The 27,145-nt window shown below is 42.4% G+C and overlaps 2 protein-coding genes across 7 annotated transcripts in view; both read left to right on the top strand.

The window, feature by feature from the left end:
- Positions 1–27,145, top strand: part of LOC138975939 (uncharacterized) — a 293,946-nt gene that overhangs the window by 95,530 nt on the left and 171,271 nt on the right. The gene's annotated exons all lie outside the window — the stretch shown is intronic.
- Positions 3,081–27,145, top strand: part of LOC138975936 (autism susceptibility gene 2 protein-like) — a 191,785-nt gene continuing 167,720 nt past the window's right edge. For all 5 annotated transcript variants that reach the window (XM_070348705.1, XM_070348708.1, XM_070348707.1 and 2 more), the window contains exon 1: positions 3,081–3,509. In XM_070348705.1, coding sequence (XP_070204806.1) covers positions 3,255–3,509 — 255 coding nt within the window. In that variant the 5' untranslated portion in view covers positions 3,081–3,254. The remainder of the gene's footprint in view (positions 3,510–27,145) is intronic.

The following is a 27,145-nucleotide window of genomic DNA, read 5'->3' as shown; positions in this document are numbered from 1 at the left end:
TTTGAAGGAAAAAGTGATCAGAGCATGAACAAGAATCACAGACTAAAAACGAACATTAATGGTTATTTGCCCAGTTTATTATACGACTGAACAAGACGATGCGGAAAAGAGGATGCAGTTGCTTCCATATACATGTATATATTTTCAAACAAATGCGTGTTTTTTTCTTGAGATAACTTGGGCTGTGTGGCGACAAACGTAAAATCATATACAAATGAGTGCTTACTAAGCTAATTTTGTGTGTGTGGATTGTAATCATATTCTTCATCATTTCCTGAATCCAAAAATATATAGATATGCCATATTTACTCTGAAAGTGTACTCAGAAAATAGGTTATTTAGGCACTATGTCCGCATGCTTCGCGGAGACGAGCTGGACCCGTCTCAGTCTTCGGGTTTGGTCTAGCAAACCTGAGTAAAACAAATAGTAGTTAAAAAAGAAAAAAAAGAAAAAAAGAAAAAAAGAAGATAACATGATATGAAGGTATCTTTGTTTTCCGAGAATGATAGAATAAGCATTTTCATATTTTTTTGGCATTCAGTCCTTGCCCAAATTAAAAACAGATATCCTATTCTAAATACAATTAACAAAATAATTAACGTTATTAATATTGATGACCTAAACCATGTAGGCTACATGCACACAAAAAACTTGATAACATATTCGACAGAACAAAATCGAGCATGAAATAAATTCTTATAAGTATTTACAACTTGATTTGTTTTGAAGGTTGATTCTTGGCCCTCAATATAGTAGGCAAAGAATTCCGCAGCAAGCTTCCAGAATAAATTATATATAGCAGACTGGCTTTGAATAGATCTGACGGGCGCAATGGGTGGTAAGACGCCGCCGGCCTCCAAAGCGGAAAAAATGGTCATACACGTAAAACTCCACTCGTGCGAGAGAGAGACGGCAAGGGAAAGGAGTGAGAGAGAGAGAGAGAGAGAGAGAGAGAGAGAGAGAGAGAGTGAGAGAGAGAGAGACAGAGAGAGTGAGAGAGAGAAAGAGAGAGAGAGAGAGAGAGAGAGAGAGAGAGAGAGAGAGAGAGAGAACAAACGAACGAACGAACGAACGAACTTTATTGCTCAAGGATGGAGATTTTAAGTTGACGCCTATAGTCTTACAATCTGTCCCTGCTAAAACTAAGACATAGAGTTTGAGGCACTAAAAACAGGAAAATCGTTAACCGACACTTCCGAGAGACTTCCCCGACCCCACCGGGCCATGCACCTCACACACACACACACACACACACACACACACACACACACACACACACACGAAAAAAAGAACAAAAACAAAAAGAGAAATCCATCCGTTGAAAATAAGATGTTATAAAGTGTAAAAACCATGAAGAATCAGGGGGAAAAGTCCGATGAAAGCAAGGAAGAGTGATCGCGGGATGGGGGATGGTAAACTTTAACATGATTTTGTTTGGTGTCAATACTTTCTCCAACCTCAGTCTCCACCTCTACTTTTGCTATTGATCACATTTTTGTAACAACATTTATATTTCATTTTTTCCTAACCAGCGAGGCCTAAGTTTTTCCGGTGTGACGTTTTCATCTTTCGCCGTTCAGTTTGATATTTCGCTTCTCGGCCTCGTTGATCTAGTATAAACTCTACACTGAACAAAAAAACACCCTTCGATAGTACTGATGAGCGACCTTGTGTACCTTACATTCATGGGGCCAAATTTGTCCAACCAATTTGTTTTATTTAACTTAGAAATTTGATTTATCCTAAAATGTTTTCCTTCTTACTCAAGGGACGTAACCATTCAGTACACGTTTTCGAAGAATTCGATTTTGGGGGTGAAATCTATTAAATTTTACCACCAATTTTCTTCACATGCAAGAAACTGACATGCTTTTCGTCCATAAATAATTTCACTTCTTAATTTTACCAGGAAACAACATTTCAGTCTTGAGTATATGTCGAGGGGGAACTGTACACAGGCGAAAGATGAAATCGTGACACCGGCACTGCCCGTTTGAAAGCCAGTAGGACTTTCTGAGTCAGTCTGTCTTCTCTTTTTTCAGTGATATTCAGTCCGTTAATTTTCCTGACCGACTGGTTATCGCTTTTTTTCTGTTAGCTTTTTACTGTTAAAAAAGAAAAGAGAGAAAGACTGATCAACAACTTGCAAAAAAAAGAGGAGAAAATAACTCACAACAACATACAAATGACAAACCAACATACAAGAAAAGAGAGAAAGACTGATCAACAACTTGCAAAAAAAAGAGGAGAAAATAACTCACAACAACATACAAATGACAAACCAACATACAAGAAAAGAGAGAAAGACTGATCAACAACTTGCACCAAAAAAAAGGAGAAAATAACTCACAACAACATACAAATGACAAACCAACATACAAGAAAAGAGAGAAAGACTGATCAACAACTTGCACAAAAAAAAGGAGAAAATAACTCACAACAACATACAAATGACAAACCAACATACAATCAGAGACATACAATACAATCAAATCGAGAAGAAAACTTTCTTGTTGCAATGTTCACTGTCTCACCCTCCAGATAAGAGGCTGCAGATCACTTGCACTTAATGACTTCTGAGTCTTGAAAATGTCTCGAGTGTCAGTCGAAAAAGCTCAGTCGTCGCCGGGAAGAGTTTATAATAATAACTTAAATGATACAAACGAAGAATCTTCCAGCAACCCCCTCATACCTCCACAACAAACAAGCCATCATACCCCCCCCCCCCCCCCACATGAACTTCAGCAAACTGTTGTGAAGCATCCATGGTGTGGGCAGGCCAAACTACACGGCTCGTTAGATCAAGTAGAGTCAGTGCGTGTCCCCGACACTCACAAAAAGCGCGTACTTCGCGAGCACTACACGTATTAACAAAGTACACATTTCCGCAAATGTGGTATTCTTTGTTCGCAAGAAAGTTTCTTTGAAGCGATAAGAGAAGATTTTCTCACAGTATAGCATGCTCTTGACAAACTAGGCTTCAAGTACCGCAGCAGTCAGTGACGCACTATATGTGGCTGGCTTGTGCGCGCGGAGGCATACGCGGCTGGGTGAGGTGTAGTGCGGCCATATTGTGTGTTCCGCCATTTGAACAATCGTGGAACGCATCGGTGTCTTCGAAGTGGAAATATTTTGCTGTATTGTGCCAAATCTGTGGGAGTACGTGTGAATTCCGAGTTGGAGTAGCAAACTTAAAGCTTGAAGGTGTGTATATGGTGGTTTATGCGTCGGTAAGGCTCCATTAGAAGACGAAATGGAGACCGAACCGAGCAAGCCGAAGAATCGCACCAAGCGCAAGGAAAGAGCGCATCAACTCAATCAGGAAAAACAAAATCTTGTGGATGAGGGTTTCAGCGGGGATGAAGGAGAAGGTTCTCCCCCTCGCTCCAGCAAAGAAAAAAATCGTAGCAAACCTCGGAGACAGCGCAACAATTCATCGCATTCGTTTGAAGAAGATGTCATCGATGGGTTTGCCATCATGAGCTTCAAAACACTGGAGGATCTAGAGGTAAGCAGTATTGACCAGCTACTTGTGTGTCAGAGCGGGCTGCTCTGCTCTGCTCGGCCACTCGCACGCTTTTCTTTTAGCTTTGTTTCCTGTCGAGACAAAGGCCTCTTATTAACAATTAGCCTTTTTTTAAATGTCGTCAGTGGTTAGTTTTTATTTCTCCAAGTGTTTATTTGTTTACGTGCATTTTGGCCTTTGTGTAACTGATTTGAAGTTGAAACTGCCAACACCTGCCAAGCGCTTGATCTTTGTGTAAACTGAAGTGTCCGGGGCCGGACCAAAGAATACCCTGTCGCTGCTTTTCCGCCACCATTCTGCACCCTCGTCCATCCCCTGTTTAAAGTGTAGTTAGTATTGATGTTTGCTGTGTCAAAATCTTGGTTACATTTAACACCGAGTTTAAAGTATCTTGTTATTATTTGGAATTCCCCAGTGTAAGTTCCCAGTGGCAGTGTCAATGTCATTCAGTCATAAACTGGTGTAAACTTGTTTTCTGTTTCGCTGGTGTGGAAAGATGCCTGCGTTAGTTTGTCCATTTTAAACCTGTGTTGCAAAAACATTCGATTTGGAACTGGAGTGTATGTTAGCCCATGTGTTAACTCAATAACAGTCACTAGTTTTCACAAGAGTGCTTGACGATATTTAGTGGGTGTCAACAATAACTTGTAAGACAGTCACTTGTTGTGTTTGTCTCTGTTACCTTATGCATGTTTGTCTGTTACGATTCCAGTCTTGAAAATAAGAGACAATGTCCACGTTAGTTCAGGAAGAGAAAGACACCTGGACTTTGATACTCAATTATAGAGCGGTCTTGTGAGCATTAGTGTGCGCACTAAGTATACTTTTTGACACGTTGATGGTTTTCTGGAAGATAGCCTGGCATTGTTAGATTTTATCATTTTTGATCTGGCATGACGTGTTTTGACTGAAACATGGCAATAATGACTGATCATTTTATATTTTTAGCTGCTTTCCTTTTAGTGATGATGATAATAGTAGAATACCATTGGTTTTGCGATAGATGCGTTTGTTAGCAAAGTAGATATGGAGTACAAAGTACGACACACCGATTAACCCAGGCTGTTACAGTGTTAGTAACTTAGTGTTCTACTGTAACTGGTTACTTCAACAGATTTTTTGGACAAGTTTGATCTTTCAGGTTAGTGGCTTTTCACTTCCTCTTGGTACAGAAATTTCTGCTGCAAATCTTAATTTCATTTTGTGCCAGTTGTCATGGGGTCATTTTTGGTAAAGTGTTCAATGTCCATTTTAAAAGGGGTGACTGTGGGTAGATTGTAGGGTGGATGAGTAAATGGAATGATTATGAAACTGAAAGAGGCCTCCTATCTTGATTTTTCTCAAGTCCAGATAGCTAGGATTGTAGGAAGTGAAAGTAACAGTATAGATCTTCAACTTAGAATTTAGATTAAGTCCTGGTAATCAGTAGTGTCGGTAAGGATCAATTGTTTAGATATTTGGGCTCAGGGTTGCATCTTTTCCCATCAGTAATATGTTTGGGATTGGGATATAATAAATTATTATATTTCTTCGGGTTTTTTGTCTGCTCGCCTTTCATGCCTGGGTCAAAATAACTACTGGACACATAAGAGATGAATTGTAATTTGTAATGACTTTAGCATTTTGATTTGCTCACCAAACTGAAGAAGAGAGATGAACTCAACAAATGGTTTTGCAGTTTAGGGTTTGAGTAGCACCCCTCTTCAGTATGTAGACAACAACATTCAAACTTTTCCTCCAGCCCTAATGCTGTTCCTCTTTTCTTGTCATTTTGCTTTCGCAATTCCCTATGTAGCATTTGTAAATTTAACTGCAGTTTGATATTCCCCCCTCTGTTGACACCTGCTTTTCTCAAATTTTACTGTAGTACTTAATGAATCGCAGGGGGGGGGGGGGGGGGGTCTTGAGGGTGTTTTGACTGCTTTTGCCATGGTTCTGACCTAGTTCTAAGTAGAACAGATGAGGTGTTTCCTGCTGCCCCTTCTTTCTTATAATGTCTGTGTTTTATACTGTCACAAGATTAGCTTTTATTTTTGTCATGCTGTTATACCCTCAGGCTGCAACTGCATGTGTTTGTTTCCCTAACAAATGATTAGTACATGCATACACTTGCATTTGAGCAGATTTGCAGTGGGTATTCTTCTGATGCGTTTATGTATGTAGACTTTCTAAGTTAGACATGCTCTAATACTAATATTTGTGTGTGTGTATTCATTACAAACAATGAAGCAATACATCATGTAATGATGTATGTTTTGGTCTTGACTTCATAGGGTGCCTGTTTCTGTAAGTCTTTTGTTGGAATTGAACTGATTACACGGATTTCTGTAAATCTCTCAAGGTTTATGTGCCTGCTTAAATTGTTATTTGTAATTTCCTTATCTTGCTGAGTTCAGAGTGATCTCCTTATAGCTTAGGTACAAGTTCTGAGTTGCTTGGCTATGAAATTTGGACAGAATGAACACATAAAATCTAAACGTTGATTTTGAGAATCCTACTGCGGCTGCAGGTTTATTGAATGTGTGGTGTTGCTGCCCTTAATTAATCTCTGAGTGTGACACTACATGCATTATCATGGGTGGAATTTTTCCGGTATATTCCGGAAATCCGGATTCGTAATGTCTGTGGTGACGTTTTTTTGGTTGTTATTTATACAAATCCTTCCCAGACGCCGCATTATGTGTGTGTGTGTGTGTGTGACTTGAGGCGAGGAAGCTTGAGTGTATATTGCTAGTTTTAGTGTTCAAATGTATTTTTATACTTGTGCTGTCCAGTGTTGTTTTTAATTTAATGTTGTTGATCAGTTTGTATAAATGATGCGTGTGTTGGTGTATATGGCTGGATTGAAATGTTTCTTAACCGCAATGTCATCACAATTTCCCAACCTTGGGCAATTAAAGATTCTGTATTCTTATAATTTTTCAGGATTCATGACATTTTTTAGTCATGTATTGTTAGTTTGCCGTCAAGTTTGACTTGCTTTCACTAAAGAATAATGATTCAGGTCTATCTTCCTACAGACAACAGCCAAACCATCATAGTTTCATTGGGGTTAGTGCAACAGACCAACCTATGCTTGGATACTTGCCATAGTTCACAGCTTTGCTGCATCATGATTAGAGTAGCCATTATGAAGTTAAGTTGGTTGTCAGTTGAGACCCAGACAGTGAATTGTGCCACTAGTCTTACAGATGATCTTTGGGTTATATTTTCCTGGTGTGCATGCTTTTGTCAGTCATCTGTTATCGGTATTTTTCTGTAGACAGGTTTAACCTAATTGATTTAACAACTGCAATGTTAGTACATGTAGCCTACAAACTTGAATAGTCATGTTGCATCTATTCAATGTATACACCTGGTCGATCACAGACGCCTGTGATGATATGAAGTATTCATGGGCTTCACAAGTTTTCAAGTGCTCTTCTCTCCCACCCTGTTTCTGCCTGCCTTAAAATGTTTTAAATGCTAGCTGTTTCTCCGTGTCTGTCTTTTTCAATTTAAATTCCAACGCTTTATTTTTCCACATCGTGTCACGGTGTGCAAAGATGCAAACAGTTACTTCAGTGTTTCTTTTTACTCATTTGCATAAAATTCATGGTATTTTTTTTCTGAACAGAGGGGTTTGGGGGGAGATTTTGAGACCATTTGAGATTTTCACTGGTCGACTATGGCCCACCCCTCAATTCCTCCCTTTGACCCCTTGCCTACCAGACCAATGGACTCCCGTGTCTGGAAGATATAAACCTGCTCGACCCATCCTGGCTGTACTTTCCCATTCGGGGTAACTTTATCCACTGGCTGTCACATAGGCAAGCCGCGGGAGTGATAAAAGTGGCTGAGCACAAAAGCCGCCGGGCTCGGGGGCCTATTATGATGAACAATTAGGTGGTAGGTGTGACAGATAAACTCGGCGAAGCACGTAGCCTTGGCTGGCCTCGGTACGTGCCCTATCTCAACATACACTGGCCTGTGCTCGAGGAAAGCGCTAACTGTTTTTTACACCCTGAGACATTGCACTGCGTCAAAGGAGTTGAATATACACGGCAGTGTTTACTGTCAAGGGAGAAAGCGGCATGAGAATTGTGGGCTCAGTGTTTTTCTTATCCTGGTCCTTTCCTTCTAGGATTTTGTTGGAAGTGCTTGTGTTAAATTATGGTGTTTCTCTCTCTCTCTCTCTCTCTCTCTCTCTCTCTCTCTCTCTCTCTCTCTCTCTCTCTCTCTCTCTGTTTTTGGTTGTTATGGGATTCTTGTTTTTGCTTCCAAAGGTAAAACTAAATTAGACAACCTGTCAGTTGTTTTCAGTATGTTGATAATAATATTAGAGTATTGAAATTTAGGTAGCGGCATGCCATTGAGTGGCATTGATTCGTTCTGATGACTAACGCTGACACTGATAGTTTTCTTTGATGTATCGCACTGCATATAATATGCTCAGCAAATTCCAATCCATATCACTGTCACATGTCTATTACATTAGTCATGCCGAGGTCCGTTTTGTCGTCGCTTTATGATTTATCAGTCATGCGCTCTTTATATATTTTGTTTCTATGATAAACGTATAAATTGCAGGAAAACAATTTTCGAGGTGGAAACAAACGGCAAGAGTTGTTTGTGTGTGTGTATAGCAGCAGGTTGTGCAAAACACCTTCTCCCCCTGAATCGACTCAGTTTCGACAGCTTTCAGCGTGACTAATTTCATTTTTCTCCTGAGAAACTGTTTGTCTTTAATCTTCCTCAAGCCCCCTTTTTCTCGCATGGGGCTAGGGGAGGAGTACATGTATGTATTGAAACACTCGAGTTAGCATTGAGCGAGTAGTACTTATTATGACACCCGTACAAATTTATTAGAGCTCTGCCTTCGCCAAGCGGCGTGAATTTCCCCCGTCTTTTCTGTCTGACCTTTATTGGGCGCTCTGAGCCCCCGAGTTCCATGCACAGCAGCGGGCGCCATTGTTTGCGGATTGTGAATCAGTGACTGTGTTCTGTTGAATCTGCTGAAAGCTCCACACACACACAACAAAGCCGGACCCCTTTCCAGGCTTTGGGGGAAGGGAAAAAAGGGGTAGTGTGAAGGCGACAAGTGCTGGGGTGTGAGTGAAGAGTCCCCCCCAGAGGGGCTGGTCTGGTTGCAGAATGAACGCTGGAAGAGGTCTGTAGTTACAGCCATCTTCTGTAGCGGAAGGATCAACACCAGACAAGCACAGCGAATTGCATGGCGACAGTTTGCTATGTGTCATTTTCGGACTCCTTTCAAAGTCGCCGGGTAAATGTTTTAAAACTACAACGAGTGTGGGAGCTTTTTAAGCAGCGAAGGATCATCTGCCTCCCGGATTTACATAATATACATAACATGTATTATGAGATCGTATTTTGCAGTTGTAGTCCATCAGTCTTGCAGAGAAATGCAACATCGATCCCAGGGGGGCATTTTAACAAACTGAAGGAAATGTCTGCATTGAGAAGAAAAAAAAGAAGATTGACAAATGGGTAGCTCGTAATGACTGTTAATAGTTTAACTGAATTATACAGAAACTCATTTCTCCCATCTACTACACAACTCTGGAATTCTTTACCAGACTATATAAAACTGAGTGACTCCCTAAGTGAATTTAAGCACTTTTTGTCAAAATAACGATTTATTATAAGTCCGCCGTGTTATTTTTATTCTCGAGATAGCATGTCACAAATAATTCACTGTAAGCTCAGGTTATATAAGTGATCTTAATGACGATCTAGTGAGACGTCACGTTGCCACAGATGCATCTTGTGACTGCGTATTCCCGTCCGAATCCGTAAAACACTTCATATTCGATTGTCCAAATTATCGCGAAGCACGTCAAGAAACTATACATACCCTCCCTAATCACATAATTCACCTCCCCCACCTTTTAAACGGAGACAGACAGTATTCTTTAGATTTGAACAGGAACATTTTTTCCACCGTACACTCGTTCATTGAACGTTCAGGCCGCTTTGGGCAAACCAGAATAAATGCTCTACAAGCCGGACAACAACTAACTTCTGCACATCTCCTACCCATCCCTCTTCTTTTATTTATCTTCTTTCCCTCCTTCCTTCCTTTTACTGTCTTTCTTTATAATCATTATGCAACGTTTATTACGATTGAACTGATCCGCCCCTGGTCATGATTGTAACCTTTGTTAAAACTTATGTTTAAACCAATAGCTTGATTGAAGAAATGCATATTCTGCTTTCTTGATGAATTTTATCCCGTAACCATGATATGCGAATGAGGTTGTAACTGTAAGCTTCAATTTCCATCGTCACAATATAATGTCTTCCCCAAGGACATTATACGAATAGATGCCTTCCTTTATCAAATTGGATTTTAAGTCTCTTTTTCATTTCACAATCTCGTTTTCAGCCTTCCTTTGCTTAGGTGTGGCTCAGCACGATAACATGAATTTAGCCTACTCAGACCCGTGAGAAACTACTTACAGTTACACTTGTTAAAGAGTAGGCAGAACTGTCGAGAGTTAGATGTTTTCATCATTCTCTGTCAAGAAAAAAAAATAGACGCGAGGGCATTCATTTCTTGGGTTACGTTTCGGCCTTGGAGTGCTTTTTCGCATTTGTTTCTTCTCTCCCTGTGTGTCAATTTCCCAGTGTTGGCAGCGAGTGGTTTTGTACTTTGAGTATAGTGTGGAGTTTGGAAAGCAGGTGTGTGGAAGTGAAGTAACACAATCTGGGTGCCGCAAGCTGCCTGGCTTTGTTGATCCCATTGATTGGTTGGCCTCAGCCAGTGCAAGGCTGCGCATTGACTGCAGCATGTAAACACCCCTCTCCCTCTATGTCCGCCTTTATTATTGCGCCACCACGCCGCTGCCGCCCGCCATCAGCTGCCCGCCAGTCACCCATCCATCTGCCTCCTCCGATCAATGAGGGGGGGGTGGGTCGTTTGCATTTATTGCCGTGTTGAAAAGAAAATGTTTTCAGGATGCGGTGATATCATGTGCTTGTTGCACCGTTAAGGCCAAAAAAAAAAAGGTCTGTTTACGGTAACCCGACCGACCCTAGTTTTTTTGCGCGACCCTAGACTTTTTTTTGGCATTTGGGGAAAAACAAAAAATCTTGTTTTTTTGGCAAAATAACGTAAAAATATGGTTTTTTTGGGGGAAAAAAAAACCCCGACCTACCGACCCTATTTTTTGGGCCTATGTTACCGTAAACAGACCTTTTTTTTTGTTTGCCTAATGTGGGTATTTACGTACAAAAAAAAGGTTTTATGTCTTAGTGTGTGTGTGTCATCCTTCCTTCCCTGGTAAAGTGTGGGGCTACTGTGCTAGAGGTCCATACGTAGTTTGTTCTCGTACACTTCAAGCATCCTTTAACGTCTCCTTGACCCACATTGATGACGGAAAAGAGATAAGAAAGCTTGCTTTCCAAGAAGATTTTTTTTCATTACATTTAGTCAAGTTTTGACTAAATGTTTTAACGTAGGGGGGGGGGGGGGGGAATCGAGACGAGGGTGTGTGTGTGTGTGTGTGTGCTGAGCGTTTCAGTCTAAACTACTGGACCGATCTTTATGCAATTTGACATGAGAGTTCCTGGGAATGATATCCCCGGACAGTTTTTTCTTTTTTTCGATAAATGTCTTTGATGACGTCATATCCGGCTTTTTGTAAAAGTTGAGGCGGCACTGTCACACCCTAATTTTTCAATCAAATTGATTGAAATTTTGGCCAAGCAATCTTCGACGAAGGCCGGACTTCGGTATTGCATTTCAGTTTGGTGGCTTAAAAATTAATTAATGACTTTGGTCATTAAAAATCTGAAAATTGTAAAAAATACTGGACCGATCTTTATGAAATTTGACATGAGAATTCCTGGGAATGATATCCCCGGACGTTTTTTTCTTTCTTTCTATAAATGTCTTTGATGACGTCATATCCGGCTTTTTGTAAAAGTTGAGGCGGCACTGTCACACCCTCATTTTTCAATCAAATTGATTGAAATTTTGGCCAAGCAATCTTCGACGAAGGCCGGACTTCGGTATTGCATTTCAGCATGGTGGCTTAAAAATTAATTAAGGACTTTGGTCATTAAAAATCTGAAAATTGTAAAAAAAAAAAAAGTTTTATAAAACGATCCAAATTTACGTTCATCTTATTCTTTATCATGTTCTGATTCCAAAAACATATAAATATTTTATATTTGGATTAAAACCAAGCTCTGAAAATTAAAAATATAAAAATTATGATCAAAATTAAATTTCCGAAATCGTTTCAAAAACTATTTCATCTTATTCCTTGTCGGTTCCTGATTCCAGAAACATATAGATATGATATGTTTTGATTAAAAACACGCTCAGGAAGTTAAAACGAAGAGAGGCTCAGAGGTACAGTAAAGCGTGCTATGAAGCACAGCGCAACCGCTGCCGCGCCAAACAGGCTCGTCACTTTCACTGCCTTTTGCACTATAGCGGCGGACTACGTTCAGTTTCATTCTGTGAGTTCCACAGCTTGATTAAATGTAGTAATTTCGCCTTACGCGACTTGTTTTTCTTGTTGTAACCTTTTTTCTGTGACATTTTTATATTTAGTCAAGTTTTGACTAAATATTTTAACATCGAGGGGGAATCGAAACGAGGGTATGGTGTATGTGCGTGTGTCTGTGTGTGTGTGTGTGTGTAGAGCGATTCAGACTAAACTACTGGACCGATCTTTATGAAATTTGACATGAGAGTTCCTGGGTATGAAATCCCCGAACGTTTTTTTCATTTTTTTGATAAATGTCTTTGATGACGTCATATCCGGCTTTTCGTGAAAGTTGAGGCGGCACTGTCACGCCCTCATTTTTCAACCAAATTGGTTGAAATTTTGGTCAAGTAATCTTCGACGAAGCCCGGGGTTCGGTATTGCATTTCAGCTTGGTGGCTTAAAAATTAATTAATGACTTTGGTCATTAAAAATCTGAAAATTGTCAAAAAAAATAAAAATTTATAAAACGATCCAAATTTACGTTTATCTTATTCTCCATCATTTGCTGATTCCAAAAACATATAAATATGTTATATTCGGATTAAAAACAAGCTCTGAAAATTAAATATATAAAAATTATTATCAAAATTAAATTGTCCAAATCAATTTAAAAACACTTTCATCTTATTCCTTGTCGGTTCCTGATTCCAAAAACATATAGATATGATATGTTTGGATTAAAAACACGCTCAGAAAGTTAAAACAAAGAGAGGTACAGAAAAGCGTGCTATCCTTCTTAGCGCAACTACTACCCCGCTCTTCTTGTCAATTTCACTGCCTTTGCCATGAGCGGTGGCCTGACGATGCTACGAGTAAAATGGCATTGCGTTTCATTCTGTGAGTTCGACAGCTACTTGACTAAATATTGTATTTTCGCCTTACGCGACTTGTTTTCTTGGTTACCACTGATATTTTGTCGGTGTCCATGCTGCGCAGGGCCCGCTGAGCAGTAGAAAGGTCTGCTTCTCCATCGCCTCAAACAATGCTCGTGCAATGACGAGAAATATCCTTAATATATTTTGTATAGTACCCTCGCTGCTTCCATGCATGACAGCTTGAAAATGAAATGTCATCTACAACTGTTCTGATCAATGGTGTGGTTCTAATTAAACGTTGAAAAATTAGCTGTCAGTTGAAGCGTCAGGTGATGTGCACACTCAGGTCTAGCCTGTCAAACCGATGAAAGTAGAAAGGAAAGGGATCACGGAGGAAGAAATCGTGGAACTAGAAGTAACACGAGAGGTTCCGTACACTCACATGTAGTATAGTAGAATGTGGCAATCAGAAATAGTTTTCGATGGGGGGGGGGGGGGGGGGGGGGGGGGGGGGTCAGCGTAGATCCGTGCGCTATCAAGTGTCTATGTACCGAGGTTGACACGCCGGGTTTTTGGCCCCAACACTGCACCCCGACTCAGGCCGGCCTGCCAGCGAGACGAGATGTGTCCACATTGCTCGAATACCTGCCGTTTGCCCAATGACAGTGTCGAACACTAGGGGGGAGGGGGGAGTGGCAGAACGGCTCCTGTGCCCTTCCCTTCAGTTGTTACAGGTGACATTTCCAGTAACTGCTTTCTCGCTGCTTTTGAGTGTGATCATTCTCAATGCTGTTCGGTTTGATCAAAGGCAATCTAAATAGTGATCTATTTGACAGACATTTAATTCCCGACCCGTCATGCACTTGTGGTTATCCTGTTGAAAATGCGGAGCACTATATTTTTCATTGCCCCTTATCTCTTCAAATACGTGAAGTCACCTTGTCAACACTGCCCAACTATGATTTGCTAACCGCTGATGATTTTCTGAATGGCAATAGAGACAGGCCAGACAGCGAAAATGCATTGATATTTGACCAGTTATTCAGGTTTATCTTATTAAGCAAACGTTTTGAATAATGAATGCATTTATCTCATCCATGTTCGAAACGACCATGTGCAGTATACTGTTTACATTTCCTTGTTCTGGTAGTATTCTATTTTCAACCATGTGGAAGTCATTGTATGCGTGTGTGTGCGAGTGAGTGTGCGAGCGCGTGTGAGTACTGTTGTTAGTTTAGCATTGTTTGTTGTTGTTGTTGTTGTTGTTTTTTTCCTTTTATTGTTACATGTTTGTCAACCATAATTTACCATTATTATTTTGACATTATTTCAAACTTGTTATATTAAAATCGTCCGCCAAATTTCATTTGCTTTTAAGAGTACGCTCATAAGCTTAGCTTGTTGTGCTCCATGTTCCGAATTTCATGTATGCGGCAATAGTACCAATGAAATGTATTGAATAAACTTGTTTAAACCATTATTGTATGGTGTGATAAGGTATTCTGTGGCGACCCCGAGAGCGTTACGGTATCGTGTTTTCACAGGGGTCAAGATAAACATGTGATTACCGAGAGAAACGCACAGTAAAGAAATGATTCTGGAGATGGAGCTTGGAAGGGGCCGGGACACAGTCGTTACTGTTGATAGGTTGTCAGTCAGCACGAGAAAAATAGTTCACCACTCGAAAAGAGATAAATAGTTTGACAGTCAGGGAGAGATGAAGAGGAGTATTAAATTACGGACGTAGACATGAACTGATCTCAGCTGTCAGTCTCAACTGTCGGGGGAAAGGCGGCCAGTGGGAGGAACAACCCACAACGGAAGAGTGAGGGGGACAAACCGCGAGCGAAGGAAGCGATCGATCTCGAAGCATCTTTGGCGTGAAGCGGATTTCACTGTATACTTGTCAGGGAGAATTGATTACACACATCGCTTTGTCCCGCGGTGGTCGGGTAATGAGTGTGAGGTGGTGACGCTTGTGTTAGGCCGCATTCAGAGCTTGTGACCTTTACGAAGTAGCCTCCTTATCTGATTCTTTGGCCGCTTTCAGAGCTTGTGACTCTTACGATGTCGTCTTTTTCTCCGATTCTTTTGCCGCATTCAGAGCTTGTGATTCCTACAAAGTAGCTTTCTTCTTCTCTGATTCGTTGGCCGCACTCACTGAATCAGAGCTTGTGATTTTTGCAATGTTGCCACTTTTTCTGATTCGGCCGAGGTGGGCTCAGAAGGCTGGACAGTGTTTGTCCGTTACAGTGGCTGAGTGCCCGCGGCTCTCTTCCTTGCCAGCCCAGCCAGACTGAGTGAGTGACACAAGTGGCAAATACTCACTGACTGGGGTAGAGTGCTGGCATTTATGGGAGGATTTCCCTTTGCCGTTTTCTTTTGGTATCTAGCTTACTGGGCCTGCCGTGCCCTGAAAGGTCTGGAGTGGTTGCTTGGCGCTGTTGGTGGGGAATCTGTTCTGTCAAGTTAATCATAGCACTCCATAATATACTTTCATAAAAAATATATAATAAAGAGACATGGCGATTGAAAATTTTGTTATTGTGCCCGAATTCGTCCTTTTCAGGGCGAGCAAAAAAGGCGAGAGACCTCACGAGTTATTTGGGATACCAGTCAGGTTGGAAGCAAAACCCAGTCGAGATCGATGACAGCTGATGTTAGCTGTCCCGTGTCTTTGATTCGTCAAAGTGCCCTGGGGCATCATTTTCTAAGCAAACATGAGGAACAAATGGGTACTTCTTCAATTTCCTTCGGTCCCGCATTGAACGGACGTGAGAAAAAAACCACCAACCAACTTTTATTTTATCTTAGGAGGTGCCAATAACCCTAGCTTCGAATATATGTGTAACATTGTTCATGCATTACCATCGATTACCAAATCAATCACGAAGACAGAAACGGGTGGACAAGCTAATGAAGCGTGCTGTTGATTGAGTCAATCACCCGGGGGCCGGTAGCGAAGGAATCGACCCAGTTCGTAATAATGCAGGTTCCCCGAAGAGTGTAATCCACCCGCCTTGTTGCAGCCAGTGTTATTTATCAGGTAACGGCCTTTACCACACGGGTAACAATCACTTGTTGTGTCTCTGTAACTGAGAGCTCGGGCTGGTGTGAAATGTATCCTATACTTGTCACTTTTTGCCCCCTTCTTTGGCTGGGTTGGAGCAATGTGTGAAGTGGAGGGGAAAAAGAGAGTTGTTGTTGCCAGTGCCACAGGTGTTTCAGACACACACCCCCCCTCCCGCCCTCCGTTTATGTTTTGTTCTATATTATGGACACGTTTCCATGTAGCCCAGGTTGTTTTCTTTATGTAAGTATAACATTTTAAAAACAAAAACAAGCAAAGAAACAACACAACTTACATTTTCCTGTTTTTGCCCAGTACAATAACGAAAGTTAAGTCAGGGAGTTCTATACTGGTGCAAAAGTGAGAAGCTAGCAAAATAGTGTGTGTGACGGTGAACATTGTATGCATGTATCACTGCGGGGTTCCAGCACTGCAGTTTTTGCACCTCTGCTGTGGGTGTTGGTGTCTTTATACTGTGGCGGTCTTTTGTATAATCTGGTTATATATGTTACAGTAAATTCATCAAACCAGTCAATTTGTAAATTCACTCCGTAAATTTACCAATTTACTGAAAAATTCAGGAAATTTACAAATTTACTGAGTTTGACACCCAGGAAATTTACAAATTTACTGAAAATTTCAGGAAATTTACAAATTTACTGGTTTGATGAATTTACTGTAACATATATATCACTGGACAGGCATTGCATCATATGTGCACAATTTCCAGTTTATTTGTGTGAGAACTACTCAGTGGTTGTGATACTTGGAAACACTTGACAAGTTCAAGTGGATCGCTTTAATACGTGACAAGACAAGTCATGCGGGATTTCACACCGAAACAACACATGACTTACTAGTCATCGTGTTGACTAAGTGGTAGTATTACAGATCGCTACCCGCTCGTAGCCGTAGGAGTTCATGCTGACTGTGTCTGTGGGCTGTAAATAGCGGTTGAGTGCGAAACAAAAGCGACGATTCATTTACCGGAAGGACACACGTAGACTGTTGAAGGAAACGCGGAACAGCGTCTAGCTTGTTTTATCCCAGTGGCAAAATAGAGACACACGCATACATAGTGTGTGTCTGTGGCCCACACTGTCACTGTCCCCCTCCCCTCCCCTGTCCCCCTCCCCTCCCCTCCCCTGTCCCCAGGCCCTCTTTCTCTCACATAGTATTGATCGCGGGAGGCTTGCTGGATAGCGCAGGCAGGCAGAGGGAGGGGGTGACCGACAGACGGGCAGGAAGCGGGCGGTCTCTGGTCCCCTACGCCCTGACCGGCCTGAATAATCAATGGGCGCTAATCAGGGGTCCCCTACAGAGTGCTAATTGACTCGACCCAACATTTGTTGGCCAACAAAGATTCGGGACCCCTCGGCGGACCCTCGGCCCCGCTGCCCTTTCCGAGGGGCCCCAGATCGTAGGGGGAGGGAAAATATTTTGGATTTTGATCAGCATCCGTGGAAGATGGTTTGATGACTGTCGGGTCAGAGAGAAGAGCTGATGGTGTGGTGATTGTCAGAGGAGGGAGAAGACAGTTGGTGTTTTATGAATGCTGCCGACAAGATTGTTTTTACACTGACTCGCTCACTCTCTTCCTGTCTTGCCTCTCTCCGCGTTGTCTCTTCCTTTGTTTTACGTGTTTGAATCTTTTCCCCTAACCTCGCCTTTCCTTCTTCCACTTGGCCTCGGGCGTGTTTGTTCACAGTGCCAGAGAGAATGGTCGTCTGAGGATGTCGTTCATTGCCAGCAATGAAAAGAATAGGTTCAAAGAGGTACGGGAGGTGAACTTACACAGCCCAAACACAAATTTGTCAAACCCCAAATGCAGTGAGAAAAAGGAAATGATCACACGTAGGAAAGACATATATTTGTTTCCCTGTCCCAAACACATCGACGTTGAGCACACATAATCAATGATTTGTATTGACGACATTCTTTATCTCTTCTCTCAATATCTGTTCATTTTTGTTGGTTTATAAATGATGATGCCGTACTTTCCCACTTTTCCGGAACCGCTGGGTCGCTATTTGAGACATCCGGCATGCAAGATAAAATAGCGCCTGGTTTATGAAGTCCATGCTCATCCATGTTTTTCGCATATATGCAGTGCTACTTCTTATCTATCTATATATATATACGACTACGGACTAGTGTCTGTCTGTCTGTCTGTTCGCGATGCACAGCCAAAGTTCTCGGTGGATCTTTTTCAAATTTGGACACGGTCACCGTATTCAGCTACACCCCGGACACAACCTCATCGATGAGATATTTCAACACGTGCTCTCAGCGCTGTGCGCGCTGAACTGATTTTTTTTTCTTCGTCGGGATCCACTACCAGTAACTCTTCCTTATCTTCTCCAGTGTTTTCAGCCGCGATTATCTCCCTTCCTCCATGTGGCGTCAATCCATATTCCCGTTACTACGTTACTATCTTTAGAAGGTCACTGCACGTTACTATTTTTAGAAGGTCTCCAGTGTTTTGCGCGTTTATCTCCTTTCCTTCGTGCGCTGGCAAAGCCGGCGTACACCCGGCAGAACCGGGTTCCAGGCGCAGCCTGGTATTCGGCTCTACTTCTTCCGGCGAAGCGGGTTATCATAGAGTATTTATATATATATTAATTTTAGAGGTCGGAGGGACAGTCTTTTCTTTTTGCTTTGTGGATACAGTGGAACCAGCGACGAGTGGATACCTCGCATGGCAGGACACCTTCTGGAGTCCCTTGGTCTGTTATGTGACCAAACTGTATCTGCCATGACAGGCCATCTGCAATGTAGGGACTCATTTAGCTGGTTCCAATGGTGTTTTTTAATCCCACAGGTACCCATGTTTTGTTGTTGTTTTTTTGGCATATATACAAGCTCCTTAAACGTGTACAAGGTCATGTAAGACACTATTATATTTGTTCAGCCTTTTGTGTGGGATAATAATCTTCCATTTAAGATACACGCCCAAAATCAGCATACTGACTGCTTTCTGTGTCGAGTTGAATAAATCTCGCAAGTGGCACCTGTCGGTCTGTGTAATAACATTTAATTCAGCAAAGATTCAACTCTGCAATGGATACATCCAAGCATTTGATTGTTGGTGTGTGTGCAAGTGAAGGGATGCTCTTATCCAATAACAATTGTTGACAAATCTGCATTGGTTTACATTTTCAGGGGTGGGACTCTCTTGTTCGGGGGCATGCTCCCCCGAATTTTTGTTAAATGGTACATTTTAATCTGTGCAATCTGATGCATTCTCATGATTCTGAGCCTAAAATTCAACTCGTTTGGATCAGGTAAAAAAGACATTCTCCTCATTCTCCCCCCCCCCCCCCCCCCCCCCCCCCCACCCCCCAAAAAACAAAAACCACCCCAACACTTTCACACAACAATGGAATTGTAATGGTACATATTTACGTAATGCAGCATGTATCCATAATCCAATACTGGCAATAGTATGATCCAAGTGACGCCCCAATACATTGAAGCTCAAAATTACTATTAGTTATCAGGAGTTTTCAGTCAGCACAATTTAACTGTCAAGCCTCCAGTGTTCTGTTCCATCTTCACTTCTCTCCATATCATTCAGTCAACAAGTTATAGATACTGTGATGAAATGGGACGCGGAAAAATAGATTACTCCAGCGGAATTCGTAAGTTGTGTCCGCGGAAATTCTCGGATTCGCGGAAAAGTCCCGCCCCTGATTTTATGATCGTTTTCACCAGAAGGAAGGAACATCGCATCTTTAAAATATTACGCTCGACCTTTCATCCTCGTATAGGGGTTGTACTTCTTGAGTTATAGACTAGCTAGGTCCATCCTCAAAGACCGACATACACAGCTTGTAACACTGAAGACACTTTTGTTCATAAAATTGTGGATGTCAACCATCAGTCGCTGGTTCCAATACATTCCCCAGTCAGCGTTTCAAATAAGCTAGGTGTGCAAAGCATACAAGCCATTTAACTGGGGAGGCGCTCATAAAATCATAACTGATCTGTAACGGCCAATCTTTGTGCGTGCAGTGCCTGTAACGTACACTGGAATGCACCCGTGCCAGCGGTGTCAGTCCGTGACAACACTCTGTCATAATGCTTTGTGGGCTGGAGCGGGGGAGGGAGTGCAAACCTAATCCTGTTCAGCCATCGAGGCCAAAGGACTTAATCCTGCACTTTTTGCTATCTTTCTTTCTGAGACAGTCGCGATTGAATCCATCTGTCAGCGCAATGATTTTCTGTAACTGTTGACACCGTCTTGCGAAGACGGATGATTTGATGTGTGTGACTGTATTTGCTCACCAGGTGCAGGTGTTGTGTTTCCGCTCTTCAAAGGCGGGTCACAGGTGTACCGTACAGCACACAGCGACGCTACTCTAGTGAAGACGTTCCTGTGTGTGTTGGCTTGGCAGGCAGGCTTGCAGCTCAGTCAGCCGTGTAGGGTGATGAATTGAAAAGAGCAGCGACATTCAGTCTGACTCAAGGGCTGAAGTGCGATCATTTTTCACGCCAGCGCTCCGCGATTTGTGATAGCTGGCTGAAAGGGCAGGCAGAGAGAAGGGGGGATTGCATGAAGAGAGGACTTGTTCATTTGTCACGGCAAGATAATTTGTCGGGAAGTGCGCTTTCTGGCCTTTCACGCATTTGAAAATTTTTATGAAAGCAGGTTTATGGGGAGCTTTATAGATGTATGCATACGTAGGCGAGAGAGAAGAAGACGACCCAGTGAATAAAACGCCTAAGTCTTTACAGATGATTAGCAGGTGTCAGTGTTGACACGGGCAGTAAGAGATTTCTCCACCAGCCTGCCGGAAGTTGTGCATATCTTATTAGAATGTGTCATGCACATACAATTTTTGTGGTACCCCGTGTGGGGTAAATATCGTGTGTGTGTGTGTGTCCGTCCTTGGAGTCTGTACATGTGTGTGTGTGTGTGTGTGTGTGTGTGTGTGTGTGTGTGTGTGTGTATGTGAGTGAGGTTCCTTTGACTACCTGTGTGTATGCACAAATGTATGTAGTTACTAATATATAATTATGTGTGTCCATATCAACCTTGTGAACACAGTATCAAGTAATGTGGCAGTGTAACAGTAAGTGGCGGGAGGCGGGGGCAGCTAATGGCAGAAAGCTTGTTGGCAATGGAAGGGGTGGTGTCAGATTGAAGAGGCCATCACACCATCACTTCACTGCACACCATGGCTTTGCTTCTGGCCTACCTTCTCCCTCCCCTCCCTCCCTGCACTGCCTGCTCAATCTTCCATGCTTAGCCGCCTCCAATCTTGCCCCCTCCCTCTTAATCAGTTTCTGTCCCTCATTTGCCTGATTTATCAGAGGTATCTATCAGTTGCACCTTGGTCAAATGAGCTGAAGGTGCGAGTCAGCAAGACTGGCTGTTTTATTTTTAACTGGGTATTTTTGGTTTTAGATTTTATATGTACAGCTTTGTTTCGTTATGATTTCACGATAGAGCCATTGTAGTTAGCAGGGGTTATAAAATACATACCATGAAGATTCAAATAATGTTAGGGAGGAAATGTGTTAAATAGCATCTGCGCATGTCTGCGTGCATGCCCCTGGAGCAATTTTTTTATTAGTGCTTTTGTGAACAAGAAACAATTAACAAGTGGCTCTATCCCATCTCCCCCCCTTTCCCCGTCGCGATATAACCTTCGTGGTTGAAAACGACGTTAAACACCAAATAAAGAAAGAAATGTCTGCGTGCATGCATGCGCATAATAAAGACATATATATATCTGCTGAGCAATGAATAATTGATTGGCCGTAATTTGCACGTTTTGTTCAAAGATTATTAAAAAGCTGTTGCGGGACAGACACGAGGACTGTGATGCGTGTTTGCTGTTTGGTTGTGCAGTAACAGCTGGGTGCTAGCGGTTATAACCGCAGGTTTTTGTGCAGGTCATATAATTCGTTTGTCTGTATTGTCAGGCGTTATTTGCCACTTTGATAAACAGCAAACACCCGTTGACTGATATGTTTGTAAAACAGTACATGGCTAACCACTACCAACAGTTATTTTATTTCTGACAAAGTTACATGTGCGAGCGTTGGGTTGGACATTCTTGTAACGTGGTTGCTCTGTGTAGCCGACAAGGGTGTCGGTGAAATTAATCTAGAATCAGCTTGTACCAGACGGCAGAAGGTGTTTTATACACGCACATGTGTGTGTGTGTGTGTGTGTTTGTGTGTTTGCCAACGTATATAATATATATATATGTGTTTGTCAGTGTGTGTGTGTGTGTGTGCGTGTGTGTGCATCATTTATGTTTCTTTCCCACGACTTCACAGTGATAATGAATGCGCATGGCAAACATGTCTGACTGGTCTTTTAAAGATTCAGCGAGCGCAAAGTCATTGTAGCGACTCTGAAGCAGAGAGAAGGATATGTCATTTCTGAGTCAAGGACAAGGTGTATGCCTCAGTGACTGGGTGACCAACGTCTGGCCTGAACCCGGTGGGTCTTTTACTTTTTATTTTTTTATTTTTTTTTACCTGACTTGTTTGAGGGGATTTGTGTTTTCCATGGCCTCGTGTTTGTGAATTCTTGGAGTTACAAAGGTATCAGCGTACGCCCAGAGAGGACCATGTTGAATCAGTTTTTCAGAGTTTCATTCTTATGTACGCGACCGTGTGTAAGTTAAAAACGTACGCAACCAGAGCGGCTGCAGATATACTTATGTGGTTTACATTTTACTGTTGTGGAGTTAAAGGATTACATTATGCTGTTTGCAGATGGTAGTCTGGCTTTGGGGAAAGCAGAATCTGACCCCCATAAAGGGAGATGTGGTCGGGGGGGGGGGGGGGGGGATGTATATAAAGCACCCTGTTACCTGACCTGGCCGAAACAAGATGGCCACTTCTGGAAGCATTTCAAGATTTTTGGTCGGCGAGTACCACAAGCGGCAGCAGTAGTGCCAGCCTTCAGTCTAATTCCCTATTGATCCGTGCCAAGACGCTGGTTAGGCGGTCGGGCCCGTGAGCCCGCTCCCCTTGTGTCTGTGTGTTCAACTCGCCGGGCTTTGTTGGTGAACTATACTGCTGCTGCTTTTTCCCTTGCTGCTTCTCAGCACGCCTCTTACGCCCCTGCTTAGCGTGTAGCTTCCTGTCTGTGCCTCCCTCGGCTTTGCCAGATGACTGTCATTAATTCCATGGAAAATGTTCTTTCCATGTGTCTTTCAGTTAGGCGCGGAGGTTTTCAGTTACGTTTTGGAGGCTTCGGGGTGGAGAAGGGGGATAGGGGTGGGGGTGTTATTGGCAGCTGGATTTTGTTGATGTTTTATGAGGCGAATTTTGTTACTTGGGAAAATCCGAGGCAACTATATTATATTTCAAAAGCCTACCTTTTAACGTTAGAGAGGAAAACATCATTCAACGTTTTAGGTGAATTTGTGTTTTGGGATGCGAGTTCAAGCTCAAAATGGCACGTGATGTTAATGTTTTTTTTATATTTTGTAACCAACGTTTCTAAAATGACATGACTTTTTGCTTCCAATAAAGTCTAAGCCTGCCCGCGGAAAAGTTGGGAAACAGGTACGTAGCCTATTTTGGCACAGAAACGCTCGTTGCAACAACTTTGTACATGCTATGCAGACACACGCTTGGGCAATCGTGTGGGTCAGTCGGTCAGACGAGAACAGTGGTAGGAAAAGGGAGTGTCTATAGGAGGGCGAATGGGGGGTAAAAGTGACTGACTGATGCTGTTGGCAGTGTCGTGAAGGCTGGTGATCTTTTCCGTTGGAGTGTGAGCTAGGGCTTTATTTGATGGGCTGATTGATTGATGGCTGGCCGTTGTGATTGATCTGCCAGCGCCCGTCTCATAGCTCTCCTCCTTCATTTCTGATAGTGTTGCGCTGTGTGTTGGTCATGGGAGACATGCGTCTTGGCGTGCTCAAGTTCGTTCTACGTCTGGGGTTGGGTATGGAGAATTGAGATGGAGGGGGGGGGGGGGGTGTGGAAACTTCAAAGACAGAGGGGGAGTCGTAGATCTTACAAACCAGTTGTTTTTATTCTTTGTTCTCTTTGCATCCATGTCCGATGAGGGTCCAAACCACTTGAAAACCCTGCAGGCTTTGGTTGGAGTGGAACAGTGACCGACATCGGGTGGAGACGCCTCTTTGATAAAGTGTTAGGGGGCTGTGACTGTATTATGTAGATCAATATGTTCGAGATCTTTTACTATCATCTAATTATGCTCTTTCTCACTCTCTCTCTCTCTCACTCTCTCTCTCTCACACTCTCTCTCACTCTCTCTCTCTCTCTCTCTCTCTCTCTCTCTCTCTCTCTCTCTCTCTCTCTCTCTCTCTCTCTCTCTCTCTCTCTCTCTTAGTGGATACTGGATCAGGTGTCATGCTGATGATCGTGCACATGCTGTTGATGAAGCGACGCGAGGCTCTGTTCTTCTTTTTATTCGTTTTTGTTATCCAAATCAAGCATCATTTCACATTCTTGTGTTAGAAAAGTCAATGATACCATCTAAGATTCACACACACGCACACTTCAGGAATTTTCAAGTAAGGAACGCAAAGCTAATTATTTTGCAGTCAATACAGTGAAAACACACACAAATCCCCACTGACTCCCAAAGGGTTTCGTCAGCAAGGTCTCTCTCGTTTGGTAGCTGGGACTTGTAAATTAATACTGGTGAGGCATATGCCTTGCGCTTAGGAAGGCAGAGCATGTGTGGACAAGTCTCCCCGACAAGATTGCAGGAGTTTGTGACCAGGCGGTTGTGTGTAGCGCTTATAGAGTGGCGCTGCCTCGAGTGAATGTCAATATTGACTCCCCCTACCCTTGGCTGCACCTCAATCGCTATAGTACTCTCCTTCTGCCTTGTTTGCCCCATACACCTACATTACTACTGTTTTGTTGCAACGCTTTACGGAATTCAAAAGGGGGCTGCTTGTGGAATAAGCGACAACAGGCCTGGATCGTTATATGGTGAACTTGTTGGTGTCCCCTGATCGTGTAGCAGCCATAGGTAATCAGTGCAGTCAATGCTTGTTGCTGGTGGAGGCCGTTTTGGAGGATCGTAACGAAGTTCTCTCGGTTTGATTGAGTCATTAATAATTTTGCAATCAATTGTTAATCTGAATCACCAAGATAAACGAAATGTATTCACGCGACCGTCGGGGGGGGGGGGGGGGGAGTTGTCCGGGGGGCAGTTGTCGGGGGGGGGGGGGGGGAGTTATCCGGGGAGCAATTAGCCTGCTACCGTCCTCATTACCTGCCCCATGGCAGTGCACACTATCTTCTTGATTCTGTATCATTCTGAACCTTTGACTACGACTTGGTTTTACTTAATTGTTGCTTCTTGTCCGTTTCTTTTATAAACCAATTTTCAGCAATACACGATATTTTCCTAACTGAGCCTTGTCTGCGAGCTGCCCCAGCGTATTTGTCCTGTTCTTTGCCTCTTTCCCCCGAATATGACCTGACCGGGTCAGGGATGAAATTTCCCTTCAGTTAAACCTGATTTGAAAGATTATTTTCTTCTTATTCAAAGAAGAGAGGAGGGTTAATATGAGGGGGGTGGGAGCTGAACATAATTAAGGGTCACCAGTCTGAATCCCAAGCCAAATGTTGTGCGTGTGAGTTTGACAAACTCTCAGCTTTGATTCCGGCAGGGTAATATTTCGTTTGCATGCACAGTACATGTTCATTCTGTATTAGTGTAGACATCCGTCTAAACTTGCGTATTTAGTGTCAGCTGTCTTGGCGGCAGGCCTGTCAGTGCACATGTCAGCCTGAGCATGAAGGCTTCATATCATTTTTGTTTTCTTTTCCTCCCTTCTTTTCTTCTGCTTTGTGGTGTTTTTTTTGTTCTCTTTATTTGTCTTTTCCTGTGTAAATAACTGATATATTTGTGGACTATGTCAGTCATAATGTGATCATTGTTTTGTGTGTTGCAGGTAAGTGACATTTTGGAATGGATTACTGTACGTTCGAGCGTGTTGGTGTTGGTCAGGTTATGTGTCTATAGAGTATACTAGTCTCTGTATCTCAGGTAAGTGGAACACTTGATTTTTAGCAGGAGAAGAAACTGTCTTCCAGTGGAACCTTGAGCTTGCACCTTTGATCCAAGTTGTATGTGTTGAGACCATGTTCAAGTAGAACTCAACACTTTCAGAATGTTTCTATCGACGAGGGTTGAAATACTGCCGAAGAAAATTGATCACTGCACCGTTGATTGTTGCTTTCTTGTATTTTGCTTTCACACGTCTGTTTTTGTCTCATTTAATTTTTCTTTTGAATAGGATCTGCCAGATCAAAATGAAATACTGTGTAATGATTTCTCAAACAAAGCAAGAGTCGCAGTCTTTATTTTTGCTCAAGATTGAACTGTGCTGATGGAATTGGCATAGTTGTTTCAGCTTAAGCTAACTCCTGTTTTTAAGTTTGCCTTGTTTGTTTGATTCCTGTGGATTTATTTTTGGTGACTGTCCTAAAAACACCGATCGATTGTTGTGTTTCTACTTTTGTCGAAAGTTCTGATGATAGTACCTTTATATGTCTATTTGCATGCCGTGGCCATTATTAAAAAAAAAAAATTAAAAAAAAATCTTATTTGTTTGTTAATGAACATGCAGGAACTTATGCTTGAAGGTACGCTGTGTACAAGTAAAGATCAGGTAAATTAAACGCCCATGAAATGCTGCCTATAATACTGTCTGTATGAACACCTGTGAAAGATAACAGATAACATGTTTGGTTATATTTTTGTTTCTTTGAAGCAGCTGACAGTAATGATTCATCAAATGTTTGAATTCTCTTGAATAACGGCTAAAACTAAAGGTATGTGTACTGCACAAGTGCGTACAATTTGCACTGAGAGTAATTCGTAAGCAGAATACGAGGCAGGCAAGCAGAAACCAGCAAGCACGTGAAATCATTTGGAAGGCAGTAAACAGGCTTCCCCCTCGACCTCCAGTTGTACAGCGTAGATTAATTACGGGTGCAAGGAGTACAGGCGGCATGTTTATGTATGTACTTGTAACCTCCTGGCGGCGTGCAAACGCGGCCCATGCAGACAGACAACAGATGCTTCTTGTAACGCGCGGCAAAAGTCAGGTCTCGGCAGGACAATGTGCCCGCCACGGCAATAAACATTTACATGTAACCTTTCATTCCCTTTGAACCTTACCGTCTTATTGTTGTCGCTGGGTTTTAACGGTGCGTTGGATATATACTATTTTGTGATGCTTAGCATAAAGTTATGCCGGTGTAACAGGA

The sequence above is a fragment of the Littorina saxatilis genome, linkage group LG9, assembly GCF_037325665.1.
Source record: "Littorina saxatilis isolate snail1 linkage group LG9, US_GU_Lsax_2.0, whole genome shotgun sequence".
Classification (NCBI taxonomy): Eukaryota; Metazoa; Mollusca; class Gastropoda; order Littorinimorpha; family Littorinidae; genus Littorina; species Littorina saxatilis.
The sequence above is the reverse complement of the archived record's forward strand: the minus strand, read 5'-3'. Positions and strand labels throughout refer to the sequence as shown.